We start from the raw sequence: 22,828 nt of genomic DNA, 5'->3' as shown, positions 1-22,828 counted from the left end.
ACTTTTTTAGGTTTAACAACAAACTATTACCATGTTCTTTAGAACAGTGAATCTCAACCTTTTTCTGGATCCCCATCATATTTGAACTACAGAACTATTGAACCCCCAGAACAAAATCGACTCATTAACATCATTAAAGGGATAGTTTCATTCCCAAAAATGAAAATTGCCCCATGATTTACTCACCCTCAAGCCATCCTAGGTGTATATGACATTATTCTTTCAGACGAATACAATCCGAGTTATATAAAAAAAAAATGTCCTGGCTAATCCAAGGTTTATAATGGCAGTGAATGGGAGCCCAAAATTTGAAGCCCAAAAAGTGTATCCATCCATTGTAAAAGCAATCCACACGGCTCCAGGGGGTTAATAAAGGCCTTCTGAAGCGATGCGTTTGTGTAAGAAAATATCCATATTTAAAGCTTCTTTGTGACGACCAAATGCAAGCAAGTATAATTCACAACTAAAGGCAGCTGACTTCTCCAATTTTCATTCATATAATCAGTTATATGCATGGCTTATTCTTTTATTGGAACATATCATGTGACATATGGTACTTAGATACCAACCCCCAGGCAGTAAGACTATGGTCCATGGACCACTGGTTCAGAAACGAGAATTTCGAGAAGAATTTCGAGAATTGTCTATTTATTGCTGCTTTTAAAAAACAAAACAAAAGGAGCTGCACTTTATCTTGCAATTAAAATTGGGAGCTGAAATGAAAATGAATAATGAAAAAATACTAATAATAATGCAACAAAAAATAAAGTTTCATAAAGCTTAAATTTACAGAAAAAGTTATAATTCTAGTTATTTAGAAACCTGCTAAGAGGCAAACACTATTCAAACACAAGGCGCGTTTCCATTAAAGATTCGCGCAAAACTTTTGCGATTTTTTCTAAATATCGATAAAAAAACTATTGCGAAATGACGGCGTTTCCATTAACCGATGTTATGTGACTAAAACGTCATTTTTTCCTCTCGCGATAAGTCATTCCAAAAATCATGGCAAAGGACGTTAGTAAGAAATGCCACAATCAAGACCTCGGAGCAGAAATGAGTGAGAAAAAAACAGAAACACTTCATATGTGCCGCTCACAGTATAGCCTAAGGGTCTTTCCTTGCCATTAATGCTTGGATAACACGCCTACGTTCCCTTCCATTAATAATAATAATGTCTAGTGCGGTACGTGGCTGTGATATATATCCAAGCATTAATGGCAAGGAAAGACCCTTAGGCTATACTGTGAGCGGCACATATGAAGTGTTTCTGTTTTTTTCTCACTCATTTCTGCTCCGAGGTCTTGATTGTGGCATTTCTTTGAGGTTTAGAATCCAGTATTTCTGTCATTCTTTTGTCTTTTATGGATTCAATAAAGAACTCCGTCTCGTATTCTGTCCAAACACACCGCGCCTTCTAAGTCAGGTGACCTGTAAATGCGTAAAAACTGTTTCCATTGCATATATTAATATATCATATATATTATATATTAAAAATATTAATTTTTCGAATTGCCTGAAAAACCACCTCATGCGAACGTAAAAACTTTTTTTCGATAAATGGGAGTTTTTGCGAAATTGACGTGTTTACATTGGGCGTATTTTCAATTCGCAATTTCAGTTTGCGCAATCTGAAGGGTAATGGAAACGCAGCTACATTTTGTTTTACAGTCTTCTTTATTTTGTCTTACAGTTGATTTGTGGACTACATATTTTAATGAGAATAGATAGAGCTACACAAATGACCACATCTTTTGAGAATAAAAAAGTCTTTAAGTGGAGTCAGAGGTCAACAGTTTACTGAGAAAAGCCTTTGGTTCAATGCTAGACCATAATTAAATGCATAAAACCTATACAGAAAACTTCACATTCACCGTTACACACACATCTTCTAAAATACAGGATTCATCTCATCATTTAGCTGAAATGAATCTGATTTGGCACTTTAAACTCTTTTCTGGGGCATCTTGAAGGCACGTTGCCCATGGTTTCACAACCTTGTTGCAGTAGTGAGGAATTGAGGAGCATCTTTGATAGCCAAGATTAAATTGAGAAAAGCATTAAAGCCTAAATTTGATTAGGTGAGCCATAATCGAATCAAAACGAGCTTGTGAGAGTTGGCCTTGCGTCACAGATTCAACACAATTTCCTGGAGAGTGAAGGGATAGACAGCAGTCAACGGAATATGATCAGACAAAACACACCACAACAGACAGGCCGGAGAGACACGGCGGAGAACACGCAGAGGATCCTTTCATGTCTTCGTCAGCGCAAATGTCAACTTTCTTTCCAGAGAGCTCAAGGCCCAAAAGTTTTGTAGTCGTGTGTTCACTTCTGAGTCATAACTTGTAGAAAATACTTTTGAGTGCAAAAGAGAAAGACATCTGAAAATAATGTCCATCTTCCAAAGAGTCTGAACACCACATCAAAGCCATTTTGGTAATTTCTCTGAGTAACGTTAACTATTGCGACACCGCATGATGCCATTATCTCCGCCTTCCACACTGGAATATTAACCATTGTGCAACAGCTTTATTACATCGACTGTACCCTTTTTTCAGATGGCCTTTGATTCAAATAATATCTCTTGCTTTTCATAAAGACCAAATTACACTCTGAAGAGATGAACTGGGCTGTAGGTCTGCATGAGCTAAAACTAGCCCACTAATAAAGATTGACCTTTAACTAGCACAGCATTTTCGGGCTGTGAAAAAACCCCTCATGATTAGTCCTTTTATTCCCGTTCACACTTTCAATGGCACACTCTTATCCCCATGTTTCCCACTTTGTATCTTTTAACAGACAGAGCAATTATTGGCCTTTCCATTAGAGCAGGCTCAGCTTAATTCACTCTCCATCCAGCAGTGCTTTTATACAGACACGTTTTGTTCTCAGGAAAGAAAAAAAAAGTGGAGAGCCGGAGACAGACAGACATGAGAAATCATCATATCACAGCATCTGAAGTGCTACATCCACCCACCTACTTTCCAAGTGAACGCAACAAGTACTCAAACATAATAACCTTTTAGTGGTGAATGTTCTTCTTCAGGTAGATCCGCTATAGTCTTATAATATACACCGAGGTCCAGTGTCTGAGACCAGTGATTATGCTCCTATTTTTCATTTATCAGTCTAATTTAATACAAATTATATTATCAACAAAACAATTTGGGTAAAAAGTTGAAATAAATATAAATTTCTTAGTATTTGTTTTGTCCTTCTTTTACTTTAAATGACTTAAATGCTCAATATAGCCAATTTGCTTAGTGGATTAACAATGTTTTTTAGAATTCAGGTTTAAATTTCACTTTTGGACATCACAGCAAGACAAAGTCAACATTTGTGCAAAAGGTGTAAAAGTAAATTTTATTAAAATGTATTTGGGTCATTTAGAAGCAATGGTAATAATTTAAAATACTGTAAGGTTTAATTTTTAATAGGTATCAAACTAATAATAATTATAATATTAATAATTTGTTACATAGTGCTTTTCTAGGTATACTCAAAGTGCTTTACATAAGGTAAATATTTTCACAGCATTTATATTATAATATATTGTTGTATTACACAAATATATTTTTTAATTTTAAAAATGCATTAGGGACATATAGAAGCTATGATAAAAATGTACAATAAGGTTTAATTTTATTACAGCATTTATATTATAATATAATATACTATTTGTTCATTGTTGTTCAAGTAAAATAAGTAGAAATGAACATTAACTAAAATGAATAAATGCTGTGAAAGAATTCATTGTTAGTTCCTGACAATACCTAATGCAATAAACCTTTCGCACATAATGTTAATGCAAACCTTGGCAAAAGACCCACAGCACATCTTCTAAGGCCCAGCACCACCACCCTCAGCCATACTTGTCAACAGCAAACACCTTACAAACCCCAAGAGATGGACGTATGATACTCGTTACTTTGTCCCAGGTCTGAAGGAGGCCTGTCTGGGCCTGTCTGAGAGGGGTGAGATCTCTTACCACTGGTAGTACCTTCTCATCTGGGTGTAATCCACAGCTCAAGTAAGGTAATTAGGTGGTGTCTCACAGCTGGTGCTTAATCCCTCTGTAGAGCACAAGATACAATGAACATGTTACATAGAGTATCTATTAGTGTGAGTCTCATCTTTTACAGCATTACAGCAAGCGGGTCCACACCCCTAATTATAACTTGTTGTTCTTATTCAATAATTCTCACTTCCCTGCGGGTAACTCATTCTCTGTGCGCTTGGAATGGCATCCGTGCAAGGTTTTAAATGGCTGCGATTCCCTGATTCACTGAGAAACCATGCATGTTTTAAAAACTGTTGCATTTAACGCGTCTGATGGTTTATGACTAAGTCAGTTCACTTGAGTGCACACACTCACAAAACAGTAATGCTGGAATGTTGCAATGATATGACATTGTTAGTGTTTAAACAATAGTTACACACTATCGTTCAAACGTTTGAGTTGGTACGATTTTTTATGTTTTTGAAAGAAGTATCTTATGCCCATCAAGGCATGTATTTGATCGAAAATACAGTAAAAACAATAATGTTGTGAAATAATATTACAATTTAAAAGAACTGTTTCTATTTTAACATTGCTGAATTTTCAGCATCATTACTCCAGTCTTCAGCGTCACATGATCCTTCAGAAATCATTCTAATATGCTGATTTGGTGCTCAAGAAACATTTATTGTCATCATCAATGCTGAAAAAGGTTGTGCTGCTTCATATTTTTGTGGAAACTGAGAGATCAAAGTGAAAAAAGAATGAAACCCCGCAAAAGTCTGTAATTCTGTCATACTGTCAGTTTTAATCAGTCCTTTCTAAATAAAAGCATAGAAAAATAATACTGACCCAAACTTTTGAACGGTTGTGTGTGTGTGTGCGTCTGTGTGTGTGTGTTATGTGGTTGCTAGTGTGTTTTGGGTCAAAAGATATGATGTTCTTGATTTGATCAAATATGATATATAGCCTTTTCTCTCTGATATTCTGATTTGGGTCTCTTTCAATGTACTTCATCTGGCAGGTATAAAAGCGTTTGACTGATTCCTTAGAAAAGCAATAACACACCTCTCCTCAACAAACCCTATTATCTGAAGCATAATTCATGTCTTTTATGAGTTATGCACCAAATTGTAATATTTACTGTTAGTGATTTGTTCCCTAATCCTAAGTATGAGCAACAGTATTAGTGATACTTGTCATAGCAAGCACTACTGATCTTTATTAATCCCATTGTCATTAATCACAAATGAAGGTTTTCTTTTGCAACCATGTAGCAGAACAAACAGAAAACGTTCCAGCATGCATTCAGTTGCTGATTGCATTTGAATTTTGTCTGGATTTACTTGCATGCGTGAGAGTTTTTTGTATATGATCTATTGTTTCTCATAGTGATTCCACCCTACAGGTTTTCATGCTCCTTAAACCGAGCTGGAGCTGCAGGGTGTGGGAGTGCTTGTGTGTTATGTTGTCACCATGGCAACATATGATGATTAAAAGTTATACATGAGAGCTCCTATGGGACAGACAGCAGAATCCTATCAGCCCATTAAGACAGTGAAGCAATCAAAAAAGCCTGTGGCGTATTTGTTCAACCTGTCGGCATAGTTTACATTAGACACTGTGGGAAACTTGTCCACTTTATCTGTGCAACTTACCCTCTCAGAGGTAAAGCTGAATTTATACCAAAAAAAATGTATTTGATAAAAACAGTATAGATTATAGTTACTGAAAATGTTAAAAATGTGTTGTTATTAAACAAACTATTCGAATTTGTTTTTGTGAATTGAAATAAAACTGAAAAAAAACTTACTTAAAACACAAAACTAAAATTAGAAATGCTGCCTTGACAACTAAATAAACTAAACAAAACAAATCATGTTTCACTTGTAAGTTCCAAAATTCCTAAAACTGAAATGAAAATAAATTTAAGCTATTAACATTTACAAAATATATATTTACAAAATGACAAAAGCACATAGGCCTAACAATGAAAACATACATCTAAAATATTAATAAATACTATAATGCTAAAATAACAGATCTCGTTCATAAATCCATTCGTTCTTACAGCTTTTCTCAGTCGCTTAGGTGCATTTCTCGAATCAACCTTAACATTTGCAAACCAGTTCAACAAGTTCATTCAACCCGATCTCATGGCAATTCGTACGTATTTTACGAGGTGGCTATAATCGTATGAATTCGTACTAATGACCTACCCCTGACCCCGCCCCTAAACCTACCCGTCACCGGGGTTTAGACAAATCGTACGAATTAGCCACCTCGTAAAATAGGCCTACATACGAATTGGTCGTGAGATAACATTGGTTAATTTCTCGAAACAATTCGTACGAACAGCACCAGACAATGGACTACCTGCAAAAGCCTGTAACTTGCTCGAAATCCTTAGTTCGTCTCTTAAAAGCAAGTATTTATTAATGAACATATCAGTGCTATCAGAATGACAAATCCCTGTGTCATTGCTCACAAACAAGATAGTTCAAATGTTTAGCCACGTTGTCATAACAGTGTCACAGGGCTTGACATTAACTTTTTTGCTCACCAGCCACTGTGGCTAGTGGTTTTCCAAAGTTACTAGCCACTCATTTTCACTGGCCACCATTTTGACATCGATAGCATCAGGAAAAACTGCCATACAGATATTTTTATTATTATCTCATAATTTGTGCAGCCGGTAGGCCTATATTTGGCTGCTGTCGGTTTAAGACCTGACGCACGGACCCATTATACTGTTTTATGTAGCCAATACTTGTCTTTATGTGTGCGCGCTTTGGGTGTGAGCACAAAATCTGCAGGAATGAGTTATGCTGAATATGCCAATCCCTCACCGAAATTCAAGCCCAAGCTGCCTGTTACACCAACAATATTCATATAGAAAAATGTAGCTATATTATATAGTGTCAGTATTTTCAGATGTAAATATAGCTATGATTTTAATGACAATGATTGAAAACAAGACTGCACTTTATCTGTATGGCATTTATCAATTTTAACAGTACAAATTGACACATTACTGTATATGGGATATATTGATTACAAGAGACTGGACAGGATTCACAGTGACACTTTTACTGTTGGTCTATCAACAAATTACAGTACAATGTCATTGCGATATATAAAAGAAAAAGACAAGACTATATATGCATACATGTGTTTGTGTGATATGTAAAAAGTGTATTTACTATATACTGTAAAATGCAAGTGTAATATGCTACTGTGAGTGTAAAAATGCTACTGCTGCACCTTTCGACCAACCTAGATATTTTTAGGGCTAAGACTATTTAACAGGGAGCCAGTATAATACATTCTGAGCAACATGGCATTAGCAATTTATAATATAGCAGACAATTGTTCTGTGCATAATCAATTGCATGAATGTACCAAAGCATTTGCAACTTGTTTGCTTTTATGATGTGTGAAAGTGATTAAATGATGTGAATGTTGAACAAGTTTCGCGTATTTCAGGTGTGATCTGAGAAATGTATCAAAGCAACTGCGAAAAACTATAAAGCAAAATTAGTTTTGCTTGTGTTTTATGAATAAGGTATTTTCCTGGCATATTTATATAGCAGTGCTAACTGCACATGTTAAGTTACCAATTTGCATGTTGAGAACAAACAAACAAAGTTGGCCGCTTGACAGGGCGAGATTTCCGACAGAACTGTCCAGAAACTAAAGCCAAGCTCATAACGTAATATAAAACATAGCAGATCAGACACATGAAACTGTGTGCAACAGTAAATGTGAGAGCAAATGAGATGGAGAAGAAAATGAAAAACCTCTTAACAGGACTATAATTAAGTCTGTGAATGGAGGAGATGGAGAAGTATAATTGACAGGGGGCATTACAGGTAATGCATGCCAGTATAATGATTACAAGTCTGTCCCATGCTGCAAATTAGTATACGCATCCTCAAAGACACATTAATGTGTCAGACACCCAACAATGACTAAAGACACAGATGATCCTGGTCTGTGACATGACGGCAACATGATATGACAAGCTACACATCATTGAAGGCAGTCTGATATTCCATATAGCATAGTTTTGAAATGTTATCTTGAGCACCAAATCAACATATAGAATGATTTCTGAAGGATCATGTGACACTGAAGACTGGAGTAATGATGCTGAAAATTAAGCTTTGACATCACAGCAATAAATTACATTTTAAAATATATTAAAATAGAAAACAGTTAATAATATTTCACAATGTTGTTTTTACTGTATTTTTGAGTCTTGGTGAGCATAACAGACTTCTTTAAAAAACATTAAAAAATCTCACCAACCCCAAACTTTTGAAAGATATATATGTGAGAGAGTGTGTGTATAACATTTTCTCTTAAAAAAACAAAAACAATAAGTCGTTAAAACAATACTAATATCAAGACAACAATGCTTGATACATGTACCACATCACCATTCATTATATTTTTAATTTTCAAAATATGTCAAATCAAATTAAAGCCTTGTCTAAAGCCAAAGCTTTAATTTCCGGCACAACAATCTCATCATATCATATTGCTACGTTTCCCTGTTGAGCTTGTCCTAAATCAACTTCCTTTTCATTGCTGGGCCGCAGTGACAACAGCACAGACATTCCAATGGAGCGTCACTCTTAGTTAGATCACTGCTGAAACATTCCTGGAATGAGGCTATCTGGACTCATTCACAAGTGTATTTTGGCTAAACTACAGTGTGAGTTCACACACACATACATACACATGAATATATGGTTTACAGGGACTCTCCATAGGCGTAATGGTTTTTATACTGTACAAACTGTATATTCTATGCCCTTACACTAACCCTACCCATCACATAAAACATTCTGTATTTTTACATAAAAAAAAACAAAAAAAAACATCACTTAGTATTATTTATAAGCTGTTTTCCTCATAGGGATCAAATAATGTCCCCACAAGGACAAAGATTTCAGAAAGTGCCATCCTTGTGGACACACACACATACACACGAATACACACACACATACAAAACTCCCAATTTACCACTTTGTTTCAAATTAAAAATTCAAAGCACATTATCACAGTCTCTATCCATCCGTCTGCCTGTACGTAAGTACTGTGTAGTACTGTATATTGGTATATTGAAGGCATACACAACATCCACAATTTTATATATATTATTTTGAAAAAATCTAATATTTTATAATTATCATGTGTAAACTGCAATATTACAATGAACAGCAATGTTTATTTATATCTATCACATTTAAAAGGTAAGACAGATCGATAGATATAGATAGACAGATATATAGATAACTGATAGATAGATAGATAGATAGATAGATAGATAGATAGATAGATAGATAGATAGATAGATAGATAGATAGATAGATAGATAGATAGATAGATAGACTCTCTTCTTTCAAAACATCATAATTTCTTGCTTCCGTCAGCAGAGTCAGTGTCTGAAAGTGGAAGTTCATGTCTGCACACACTGCTTTCTCCATTAGAGAGGGGCCATCAGGAAAACCAGATTAATTCCCATAAGCTGTGCCACAGGCGGGCGCCAACATTTCTCCTGGGCCTCTCTCTCACCACGCTGCCCAGTTAGATCACGGGGAGAGACAGCGGGAGGCTGAGGGACACAGGGTGGAGGCCTGGCTCTCATCTGGGGTGACTGACATCAACAGTGGGCCATGTGGGACACATATGCATACATACACACTCACACACACAAACACACACTGCATGACGCCAGTCCAGGAGGCGTCATTGGGCCTTATCATGTGATTAAAGAGCAGGAAGCGATGAGAGGGTGGTGACAGCGAGCTGGACTGATGCACAGGAGGTGGCCGATATTAATAATAATACTCTCCCTAACCTACACAGGAGATAATACCAGATCAACAAGAAACACAATGCTCTCTCTCTCTCTCTCACACACACACACACACACACACACACACGCACACACACACACGCACACACACACACACACACACACACATTTACTGTACTTACAAATATTGGTAAGAAAAAACACACAATTACAGAAATGTTCTCTGTAACCATGCTATATATATATTCACAAATTATATATTGTGTCAGGAATGTTTATGTATTTTTGAACAAGAAAAAAAAAATTATGAAAATAATTTTTTGCAAACAGTATCTAGAAAAAAAATCAGAAATGTGAAACTATTCTCAGACCACCTACCATAAAGAATAAAGATTTTATGCATATTCATCCCATAAGGGACTTCATTCTCTTCAGTGCTCCAATAACAACGACAGCTAATGAGCCGAATATTGCTAAGCAATTTTCTTTGGATTTATGTGGTGGAATAGCACGACCGGGACACTTGTTTTGTGCTTATGCTGTTTGCACCCTTTTAGTGCAGTGCGGGGTCCTGTCATTTTTGGCCTGTTCTGTGTTTTTTCAGCTGTGAATCGCTCTGTCTGTCATTAAACCTCAACGTGTGATGGAAAGGTCTCTCATCAGCATTAAAAGGACCGTGGATCAAATCAAAGTTTGTTCAAATAAACAGTTCATCCAAAAATGAAAATTCTGTCATCATTTACTTGCCCACGTGTCGTTTAAAACCTGCATGGCCGTCTTTTTTTCTTTGGAATACAAGAAAAGTTCTGTTGGCCCTTTTAATGCCTTTCCATCACATATTGCAGTTTAGTGACAGGCACAACAATTCACATTTTATTTTTGGATGAACTATGCCTTTAAGCATTTAAAATGGTGACTAAAAGGATGCATACCACATATTGGGCAGAACAGTGTTTGTATGGTGAGATCAAATTATCATAAACAGACATTTTTGCAGGGAAATTGGTATTTGTGATCTTTTGATGACAGGTGGGAAAATTGAAGCAGAATAAAACTGAGTGCTGAAAAGAAAATGACATTTAGAAAATTACAGGTTCAATCAGAATTTCCCAGCACTAAAAAATGACTCAATTAAATGACATTTGATAAGTGTTGCATCAAAGATAATTTATGATGTAGATAAATCCACTGTGAATAAAAACGCACACGCACCAAGCTGAATTCACTCTATAAGCTTTCCATAACATCGCCTTTACAACCTCACGATGCGTTAATAATCTTTAAAAAAAAGCACTGTGTTTTAGGGTCAAAGGTCTGAAAAATCAAAGCTTTTTACTTAAGCATTCACTCAAGTAACATGCATAGCGTGAGACACACGTTCAGAAGTCCTACTATGCAATGCACCGTTCAAATGCACTGATGTCCTTTTAACATCCTAACAAGTGCGTCGTGTCAAGCTGTGTACTGACTTCGGCTCCTGTCAAGTGTCCTCCCCTCATACACGCTGAACTCTTGTTCAACCAGGCCACCGAACAATAAACTGCAAGGTCCCCTCTGTGTGCTGCAACCTATAGGGGACAGGAACTAATTAAGTGAATTTATTGTGTGATACCCCACTGTCTGCTGTGTTAAATGGCTCCGTGTTCATCTGGGTGACTAGTCAGGATCAAAAGGCTGGAATACTCTACACAACAATCTGAACAGATTTTAAAACGCATGGCATCATATGCCTGCCTATTTTGTAAATGGTTACAGAAAAAACTGTGCATTATAACTGTCACGATTTGTTCTCGTCTTGGTCACGTTTCATGTCTTTGTCATGTTTCATGTCTGTCATGTGATCCCCTGTTCAAAGTCATGTGATCCTGCTATGTGTTCCCTTGTCTGATGTGTCATGTTGTCTTTGGTTCATTGTTTCATTGTTCACAGGTGTCCATTGTCAGTTCATTAGTCTTGTGTATTTAAGCCCTCATGTTTGCTCAAGTATTCTGTAAGGGATCCACTGGAGGCAAACTTATTGAGAACTCAAGTGCAGTTTATTTAAAGGGATACATCGTGTACTAAGTTTGTCTAACCTATTAGACCTATTTTCAGGCGCTGCGTCATATCATTACGCCTGCTGGACTCATGGTACGGCAGCAAAGTTTCTTTAAAGATTATTATGCAGGAATGAGAGTATAGTTCCTAGCCATATCAGCCTAGAAAATTGCAACTCTACATTTTCCGTCGGTCTTAGTACACGATGTAACTACAGAAGAGTCAAGTTTTAAATAGGAAAAATATCGAAACTCTTTGGTCATTTTTTTGAGAGAGATGCTAATGGTCCTGTCCGATTCAATGATCTATGCTAAGCTATGCTAAAAGTGGTACCGCCAGACCCGGAGATCGGCTGAATGGATTCGAAAACGGTAAAACTCAACTGTTTAACTCTGGAGGAGTTGTAAAATGAGCCTATTTCCAAAAAAAGTGGACTATCCCTTTAAACAAAACGAGATTAAACATAAAACAATGGCATGGCATGGCAAGAAACAAAACCGTGGACATAAACGCGAACATAGACTTACACAACAGTGGACTACAGGAAGCAATACCAAACACATGGCAAACATGAAACATGACAAAGACATGAAGTGTGACCAAGACGAGACCAAATCGTGACAATAACCTAATGACTGACGATCACTACCAGATTTTCAAGTCTTTCAGAACACATGATAGATGAAAATAATGTGTTCTAAAATCAATTCAAAAAATAAATTATCCTCCAAATGGATGGAATCATAGTCTGAAGTGTACTCTGATTCACAAACAGATAGATGGATAGATAGATGGATAGATAGATAGATAGACAGACAGATAGATTAGATCTTTTTTACATGAGCAAAATGAACAATAGGCTATATCTGATTTATACGCAAATTCATTTGAATTGAAAAATCAATACACAGGCTTAACATAACCCTCTGAATGACTAGTATTGTCCTTAATAATAATAATCCCTTAGCTTTGAAATCAGCTGTAATTTACATATTATGCTAAAATTCTATGGTGAAATTCTTCACATGAGTGCAGAATTATTTTTGTATTATTCTGACCGATTCATATCTGTACTCTCCAAACGACGGGATGTCAGGTCCCTCCACATTGTCTCCGATCACCATGGTTACTCCTCACATTTAAAAGCAGACTTTAGCCTTTAGTCATTGTACATGTACTTTCCATGACATCATCAGCAAAGTCCAAATGTCTGCTAAACAAACCAAGTTAGCAAGCGGTGCTGTGGTTCACAGAAAAAGTAAACATCTTTAAACTCAAAATAACTGGATGCAATGAATCCACAGCCAAACGAAGATGAGGGACTCATGGCGTTTTAGTGTATATGCTTCAAACATATTATAGATACAAGTTGCTACAGCTGCCAGTTAAATAAATGGACCGACCACCAGCATCTCATAACGAATTAACCAAAAGGGCAACAAGGGCAACCGCAACCGCATTATCATATCCACTACACAGCCAAGCAACCCTAATGAACTCACAGCAGAGATGGATCTAAGATACAGGCTAATAATCATATTTGCGCCTCTCACAACTAAACTGCTCTCAGCTCTCTTTATATTTTCCATGTATCAAAGCTGTCAGCACTCGCTGCGAGTTTTCTTCCACTTTCACAGCTTAACAAGACTTCCTTGCAGTGCCAGAGGGCCACAAACAGTTGCTCTGAGGAGAACCAGACGCAAAAAACAGATTGCATCGCTCATCAGCGCAAGTAAAATCCACACTGAGAAAGAGAGAGTGAGAATGAGTGCGTAAAAGAGAAAAAGTGAAAGACGATGAGAGGCAGCGCTGATGAAAGCCAGAGCGCAGAGCTTTAATGTGCTTTTCTCATATTTAACGTTTCTGTAGAACATTTACATTTTTGGTTTGTTTAAATTTCAGCCCAGAATAACAATGAAACTCCTGATTCAAAGTTTATGTGCCACATGGTTGCAATAAACAAATGATGGAAGATATACTTTATACAGGCGCAACGTTTTCTAAATTCAAGTAAGAATTGTGGGATTTCTTCATCATTTACTTATCCTCATTTCATCCGCTGATCGATCTATCTGTCTATCCATCCATCCATCCATCCATCCATCCATCTATGGAACACAAGCACTTTCATGGAGCTTTGTTGGTGATAGAATTTTTTTTTTTCAATTCTTCCTTTAACTGTGACACGAGAAGAGCCTCACCATTAAAATAAAAACCTTTCAAAATAATAGTTTTTTTGCAAGCACCAAAAAACCTTTTAAAATCAGGGTTTTAACACTCTGTCATTCATTCATCTTTTTTGAATGAATTCTAAATCTTTCCATACTGTAGGGTCTCTCCCTGACCCAGCATGAGCGTGTGCTGAACATTTGTGCTGAACTTGATGAACTTCAGCTGAAGTCTCGATGGGGTTCTATTTTGGCAGCTGAGAGTTTGCCTGGCGGTTTCTGGCTGAGGAGAGGCACACAGTCTCACTTCCTTCTTGAACAAACCGTGGCCTGAGCCTCACCTGGACACTTTAAAATGGGGAAGAAGGGGAAACAAGAAATGTTTGCACAAACCAAGTCTTTGTGTCTTGAAGAAATTGTCCATGCGCTTATGTAAATGCAGGTGTGCGTATGCGGTGCACTTTCAAAATAAATAGCCTTTGCTACACATAGAAGTTAAATTGACTTGTGACAGAAATAGGTTGCAACTGAATTAAATTGTTTTTATACTCACTTTTTTCATACTACATGCCATAAAAAATTATGCTCACACTTTAGTTTAGGGTCCAGTTCTCACTATTAACTAACTTTTAACTATGACTTTTGCCTCAATAAACTCCTAATTACTGCTTATTAATAGTTAGTAAGGTAGTTGTTAAGTTTGGGTATTGGGTAGGATTAAGGGATGTAGAATATGGTCATGCAGAATAAAGCATTACTATGTGCTTTATAAGTACTAATAAACAGCCAATGTCCTAGTAATATGCATGCCAATAAGCAACTAGTTAATAGTGAGAATTGGACCCTGAACTAAAGTGTTACCAAAACTATTTATATTTCAAATATTTTATTTTGTTATTTTATGTTTTCAGATGTTTTACAAACCGACACTAAAAGTGGAAAACTGTGTGTCCTTTTGCATTTTTTACTGCAAATTAAAGAATATATTGAATAAACAAATTCCAGTGGAATTCTCATAAAATGTCCATGTGACCACTTCGATGCATCTTCAAAGGACTAAAAGAGCTCAGTTTGGTTTCTCTGTCCAAAAAACAAATGAAGAAACCTGATTGTTGGCACACAAAAAAAACTTAAAATACAGTGGTGCTTTTAAATAGAAACTTCCTCTAAAGCAGAAGAACACACACATTGACAAGAAGATACTAAAATGTGTTCCGTGCTACAACAAACCCCTACAGCTTAGAAGAAGTTACAGAGATTCCTATCTGACAGCGGGAAAGTGAGGTCTTTGAGTTCATTGCTTGGTGTGTCCCACAAAATGAACTCATGTAGTGTGTTCTAGTGTCCTAATGTGGCCTCTTTTCTTCTCTTTCTTCCAAATCCCTGTCTGCAGATCCATCAGGAGAAACATATGGGGAGCATATGTCTAGTCACATTCTTCAGCAGACCTGACCCACCACAGACTTAGGCTACAACTGACCTGTCCCAACAAGAGGGGACAACGTGCTCCCCTTTCACTTAATCAGAGTTTATCAGCTAATGACTCGACTGGACACAGAAAAGACCCCCTCTGTCTCCTATTTTACCCTCTCCAACATGATTTCAACCAGAAGAATTCATATGAAAGAGTGTTCTATATGTTTATGAGTTTTTTAAAGATATATTTAGGCTATATATTTAAGTTAGTTCACCCAAAAATTAAAATTCTGCCACTGTTTACTCACCTTTCAGCTTGTACGACTTCTTTCCTTAAAACTCAAACGGAGATTGACATGTGACAATAACAATGAGTGGGTAACGTTAGGCCTACTGGATATTTCGCGCAACAAAAAATTTGGTTCAAATGACGTAGCCTACTTCTTCACACATTGACATATACTGTACCTATTTTAAGTTTTCTGAAGCCATTTTGTGACGACAATTCTGATATTGGCATGTCTTTGTCACTGATTATCTTCCGCTTGCTTGACTGACTCGAGAACCGGATCAAATGATTTGTGAACAAATCGTTCAGTTTGTCAACTGTCAACCGATTAATCGAAGTTCCGCCTCAAAATAACGATTGTCACGAATATCATCCTAGTCTATGTAATATTAACATAACAACCTGTCTGCTATGCTGAAAAAAAAATTGCCAGGAATTTACAGGATTAAAGAGTAGGCTATTATTTTACAATAAATTCCTGTAGTAATAAATTAACTATGACATTAATGGATGCAGGGTCATTTTCTTACAAATTATTGTGAATCAACAGCAGAATGATGCTAACATCAGAGTCATTTACTAGGCTACTCTTGTTTTACTGTGAATTCAAATGATAAAGTTGTCTTTAACCAGTCCACTGTAAGAAATGTAATTGTTTACCACTGTAATTGTTGTAATGGTGAATGCTGTTCCATTTGCTCGGAATCTTGGAAACATGCAAATGCAAACATATGTTAAAAAGATGACAAGCTAGAATATCAAATAAGCTAATTGGCTGATTTTAAGTTAGTCAAACTATTCTTAGCATGGATATGAATATATTTTACATTAGCATTATTTAAGCATGAAGACTTACCAATAACTTATTTCAAATACATAGCTATTTGTAGATGGATCTTTCACAATAGCAACTACTGCGCTATAAATATCGAAACATATCAACTTACATATCGAACAAAATATACCAACAACACTAAGTGAGCTAAAAATAATTTCAGCAGCACAGATAAAACCAACAAGTATCAAAAAAAACTCATAATCTATTCATGGTGCATTGCATGCTGGATACCTTCATAATACGATGCACTGTAGAAATACAGTATGATGTTATTTGTTAACAGTAATTTTTGTTTTACAATACTGTAAACTGACAGTAAAACCAAACCTTTTTACAGTACAATTGTAAAAACTTGACAAAAATTGCCAGTAAGTGTACCTAGATTGTTGGTTAAATTGGTTAAAGTGTACCTAAAACTTTACTATGCCTTGAAAGCACTGATACTATTAACATACATCTAGATTTACAGACGCAGATTAGCCATTTCCTGTGAGGACACTGTTACGTGAATTAATATCAGACACACTTATACACACTCAAACTCATACTTAACATAGTAGGTCTATACACAATACACAAACAACAAATTTTTCATATATTCATACCTTTATATACAATTATGGCTTCATATAACAGCTGCAATTTTCCTTTTGTTAACTGAAAATCAATTCTTCATCGCTGTTTAATTACATTACAATATGATCAGGCACTTCCTCCATGTAGAACTAGTCTAAAAAAAGCATGGTTCTTACAAGGACTGTACGATGAGTGTAGGCTACTGTATATTTCTAATGTACAACCGGCTACAGTGGGAACACATCTCCCCATCTCAATTAGGTCACGTCAGACAACAACATTAGAATCAGCAAATACAAAAAAACTTCACTAACACATTTGAGACAAATTCATAATACGAAATTAGAGTCAAAACAAATGACGTGTGATTATTAAATAAGACAAAGTCAAAGCTATTTACATGTCAAAAGATAAAAAAAACTCAATGTCAGTGAAACATATACAGGTATGATCAGATAACAAAGACACAAACAAACCAAAGCATACTTTTAATACTTAAAGTAAATTAAAATTGCTATAAAATGCAGATAGTTGTTTTATATCTGTTAAAAATATATATGTTTAAAATATTCTTTATAATTTACAAACCTTCATGGTACACCTCACTGTTTGGATAGAAAATCTCTCACATGTTGAAAATCTCAAAGCATTAAATATTTTGTAGATGTACAGTTACATCGAATGTATGTGTATGTATGACACAAGAACACAGAGAAAAGTCTTAAATTACATTAAATTATCATAGAATTTCTGTCAAATACATAAATTGAGAAACATTTTATGGAGGCCTTTAGCCTGACACCCCCAGACAGACACAAAATTAGTCTAAATTAAATGTGACCTCCGGTAACCTTCACTGAGGATTCTAGAATCTTAGCATAGCTAATTTTAGATTTGTTCAATTTTGCCATTATGATGAACAAGTCAATGATAAATATACAAATAAATATCAGAGATGATAAAAAAAACAATAATCTTGTGCCAAGAAATGTCAATTTCAATGTTCCATTCCAAAGTTCAAGGATTTGTTTACTCTAAATATATCCAAAAAAAGAAGAAACTTAATTATTATAAGAAAAATGTTTTCAAAAATATGTTAAAAATGATTCATTTACATACACATTTTTGAATCATGAATATCATGAAGTTTTCTTGGGGTTATACTTTCGTTTCCATGTCATTAAAAAAAATCAAAGGCCTTTTAACACTTTTTGCAATCATCTCAGGATGATTATACCATTTTTATTTTTTTTAAATGTGTATATGATTTTAAATTCAGAAATTGATGAAAAATGATCACATACCTGTCCTAAAAGCCAGTTTGTAAGAGGGGAAGGCACAAAGTACAAATTATTTTATTCAATGAAAAAGTTCATCCAGCAGTTTGAGAAAAACTATATTATATAAACAGCAACCAAGGCCACAATAAAGAATCGTTTTTTTGACATTTAAAGACTGGGAGGGGTCTTCGAAGAGCATTCAAATTGACCAGTAAGAAACTTAAAAGTGTACAAATATAAACATTTCATTTACCATCCCAATGGTACAACAAAAATATACATCTCTGTACAAAATGCATTTATTCAGCACCCTGAAATGACAATGATAACTGTTAATGTGCACTACACCAGACATTACACAGCACTCCAGTTGACATGACAAACTTCTCTCCCGAATTCATTTTAGTGACCTGCATTGCCAAACTGAGACAAAAATATACAAAAAAGCCATGTGAATCTGTGAGTGTTTGATGTGACCATTTATGATTAGCCAGCTTCAGTATTTACACTCTAACCAAAAGCAAAAAAGCAGGTTATGATGATTCTCGACAATCATGGAGTCTACTGAAACAATGTACTGTAAATCAGTAAATAGTGACCATTCACTGGCCTCTGCTGATAGGCTGCAGAAGTTCTGGCTGAGGTAAAAGGTTCATGAGGTGTATGCACACACTTCAGAGAGAGAATATGGTAATAGTGACTAAAATGACACGTCAGTCATTTTTTTTGTCTTTTATGAGATATATAAAGTTGCAATTCTGAGAAATAAATGCAGAGTTTTGGAGAAATAAAATCAGAATTGTGACATATACAATCACAACTAAGAGAAATTAGGTCGCATTTGTGAGAAATAGTCACAATAGCAAGATAGTCGCAATTACCGTAAATAAAATGGTTCTAAGATGGGATCCCATAGGTTTATGCTTAAAAAAGTGGCAAAAAAAACCAAACTGTTTTTAATTGCTACTTTCATATTATTTTTACCTGTAATTATTTTATTTTACACTTCAATTATTGAGTCATTGGCAGATGGAAAGGTAAAAAAAGTTCTAAATCTCTCTTGTACGTGTAGCCTTTTGGCATGACCGACAGCATTCAGTCTGCTTTAGTCAAGTCAATTGACCTGCTATATGTCTATGACATATTTACACATATATTCACACACATTTGCTATGATTAATTCATATTATAACTCAAAAACAGCTAATGTGTACATGTTTATCCAGATACCCAGCTATGCGTGTTGGTCTTGACCCCGTGCGGGAAATTTTGTTGACACATGGGGTCGAAGTTGAAGTCCAGAGCGTCGCCGTCCATGAGCGTGTCATGAAGGACGGTTTCTACGTCACACTCCAGCTGTTCGATCGACATGTCGTCCAAGTCACTGGGTAAACGCTCTGGGTGGCTGTGATGGTGGTGATGAACCGGTCCGTGCCTGTGAAAACCGTTGCCGTTGGTGTAACTCGGCATCCCGGCCTCACCTCCGCCTCTTCCCAGCTGAACGTGATGATGAGGCAGGTGTGGTTGAGGCTTCATGTTACCGAGGCGAAGAGGATGACCGTGGGGCAACAGGGCACAGCCGTTCATGCCCATTGTTGGCGAGGGCAACTGATGAAGCGATCGTGGGTGTGCGTGCAGGTGAGGATGTGCAATCATTTTGCCCCCCTGTCCCATTTGTCCCTGACTAGCATAGCTGGGTAGCACCCGTCGTCCTTCACTAGAAACCACTGACTCTAAAGACTGCATCAGGTTCTCTCTCGGATCGGCTTCTACTGTCAGCAGCTCTTTCAGCATCCCTGCAGCACAGGTGTACTGACTAACAAAGGGTCCGTAGCCTCCTGGTTTACTGTCTGATAAAGTCGGTATGGCGATGGGACTCAGTCCGCCAACCCCAACCTGTCCGTACAGGCACTTCCGGTAGTCCTGCTGGACCTGGGGTTGAGGACCCATATTGGGGGAGTTGTAGGACGGGTACCCAGGGCTTCCCTGCATCATGGGCGAGGACAGTGCAGTCTGGGGATCTTGGCTGCCCTGGGTGTTGTTTTTGGGTGAGATGAGGTTGAGGTTGTCTAAGAGATCGTTCATCATCACGTTGTCAGAACCGTGGTGACCCGCTACTTCGGACAGGCTGGGGAGAGGTCCACCCAGTTTGGTCCCTGGGTACCCGATGTGGACCTCGCTGGGTTCGTCCTCCTCAGGTAGGAAGGTAGGCGAGCGACGGCCGCTGAGCGTGCTGGCGTCAGAGCTCGCGCGAGTACGAAAGGTGGTCCAGGGTTCAAAGTCGTCATTGCTGTGGGAGTTGGGGCTGCCGAGCCATTTTGTGTACTGAGAACCAGGACTGTTAGAGCCACCATCCAGACCACCCTGCAATGACATCTACAGACACAAAACAAGAAACCATGAAAACCAACTGTATCACATTACTGCACAGATATATATTACTAAAAAGTAACTATTTCGCTGTGTCTACACTGGAATTGGCACAACTATTTATCATCTCAAGATTTGAGTTTGAGGCCACACATTATTTTAAATTGAACTTGATTAGATGCAATTGAGTTTAAAATGTTTGGGAATAGTAATATAGTAAAGCATCTAGTAAAGGCATGTACCACAATGGACATTTCCAGAGTTGATCGTTTCATTGATTAAAATGTGAACAATTCAGTTGTAAGGCATTGCAAAGTGACCCTCACATCCAGTGAAGACAAAATCAATAGTTTAAAAGAGTTCAAATCAAAGACAAGACTTTTTTATTTGAGATTATAAACTGTACAAACATCTGAATAACTCAATAAATAACTGATTACAGAAATGTCATGTTTAGTTATGCATGCAATAGTTTAAACCAAAACATTCATATTTCAGCACACAGAGAATCTGCAGTAAGCAGAGATTGTTTTCTCCTCAACTGACCTTTTTCTTGGCAGCTCGTCCACGGCTCTTGGTGAACTTGCTGTTGTTGTCCATGGAAGTGGCCCTCCGGCGTGGAGACTTGCCACTCTTTCCCCCCTCAGGGTTCAGCATCCACCATGAGCTCTTCCCTGTTCCTTCATTCTGGACGCGCACAAAACGACTGTGCAAGGACAGATTGTGTCTGATTGAGTTCTGTCAGGGGGAGAGAGAAAGAAAGGGATGAGAACATGAAAATCTTGAGTGTAGATGTCCGACTGAAAACCAATAAAAAAAAAAGTGGAAATGACCTGCAATCAACCAATGTCATTAAATCTTGCTTTGTGTTGTAAGACACAATGAAACACATTAAACCAGTCAAATTTTCCAGATAAAAGAAGTGACTTTTGATTGACAAAAGCCAATATTTTGACAGACAAGTTGCTGTGAGAGTGTTTGTATGTGTTTTTGTCAGAGGTTAAGAGTTTAAAGGTTTAATGCATTGATAAAACTTGAAGAATGACAGATATCAACCTTGTAATTTGTTACCAATTCACATGCACCCAATCACAGATATAATTTTGAATGAAAGACCAAAAGGATAAACCAAGCAGATTTATTTTTACAGCCATCTTTGATCATATTTACCAGGGGTGCCAATAATTTTGACCACAACTGTAGGTACAAACATTCTTTTCAGAGCCTTGCGATAAAGTAGAGGAACTGCCATTTAGCTGGCAGAGGACATTTTGTATTAGTCATGTCCTTTTTGGAGACAAACACTGAACTCTATGTATACACACATACCCTGCGCTAATGATATTTTGTCTTCGGTTTTTCCATTCACACCCTGACTAGACCTACACCTACTAAGAGACAAGAAGAGAGACTACCATAGTACTATTTAAAAGCTTCAAATAATTTGAACTCTTATCATTGATACCTTTGAGATGAAGGGCAATCTCTCGGGCCTGAACTGCTCGATGAGTAGAGATGAACAGGAAAAGAGTTAGCAAGACAGATCTTCAGGTTTTGAGGATGCAAGGTGGTATGACAAACTCAATTTTGTAACTGCAATTGATAACATGTTTTGTGTGGTACTTTGATGATCCCATGCCATCATAATAATTAAAGTTTTAAAATGAAAAGTTTGATTCAAATTGATCATGTTTTGTAATTAATAAATGATGAAAAAATAAATAAAAAATAACTCTGATAATTTGCAGTTCAGGCCTAATGAAGCCAATCTAGGCTTATTGAAAAAAACTTGCCTCTACTCTACCTACATTTTTGCAAAACTCCAAAAATATACCTATACATACAATTCTCTGCAGTTTCCAGCTGACGTGAACGCTAGAGGCAGTAAAATACTAACAACTTTTCAAACATTACTTTTCAAATTATGATTACAGAGGAAGATTATCGATTAACAAATACTAATTTTCGCACGGTTCCTTGCACAAAACTTTGTAAACTCAAAATACTTTTACCAGAGTGTAAGA

General features: G+C 36.7%; 2 protein-coding genes across 2 annotated transcripts in view; both read right to left on the bottom strand.

The window, feature by feature from the left end:
* Positions 1-14,049, bottom strand: part of lhfpl6 (LHFPL tetraspan subfamily member 6) — a 56,866-nt gene extending 42,817 nt beyond the window's left edge. Inside the window, exons 1-2 of the mRNA XM_084104013.1 lie at positions 13,909-14,049; positions 3,992-4,076 (exon numbers count right to left, since the gene is read on the bottom strand). The gene's annotated coding sequence lies outside the window, so the exon portion shown is untranslated. The remainder of the gene's footprint in view (positions 1-3,991; positions 4,077-13,908) is intronic.
* Positions 14,050-17,151: 3,102 nt separating this feature from the next.
* The window catches only part of foxo1b (forkhead box O1 b), a 30,679-nt gene continuing 25,002 nt past the window's right edge, over positions 17,152-22,828 (bottom strand). The window contains exons 2-3 of the mRNA XM_084103698.1: positions 21,351-21,542; positions 17,152-20,810 (exon numbers count right to left, since the gene is read on the bottom strand). Coding sequence (XP_083959824.1) covers positions 19,653-20,810; positions 21,351-21,542 — 1,350 coding nt within the window. The 3' untranslated portion in view covers positions 17,152-19,652. The remainder of the gene's footprint in view (positions 20,811-21,350; positions 21,543-22,828) is intronic.

Source organism: Abramis brama (genome assembly GCF_963993115.1).
Source record: "Abramis brama genome assembly, chromosome: 25".
Lineage (NCBI taxonomy): Eukaryota > Metazoa > Chordata > Actinopteri > Cypriniformes > Leuciscidae > Abramis > Abramis brama.
The sequence above is the reverse complement of the archived record's forward strand: the minus strand, read 5'-3'. Positions and strand labels throughout refer to the sequence as shown.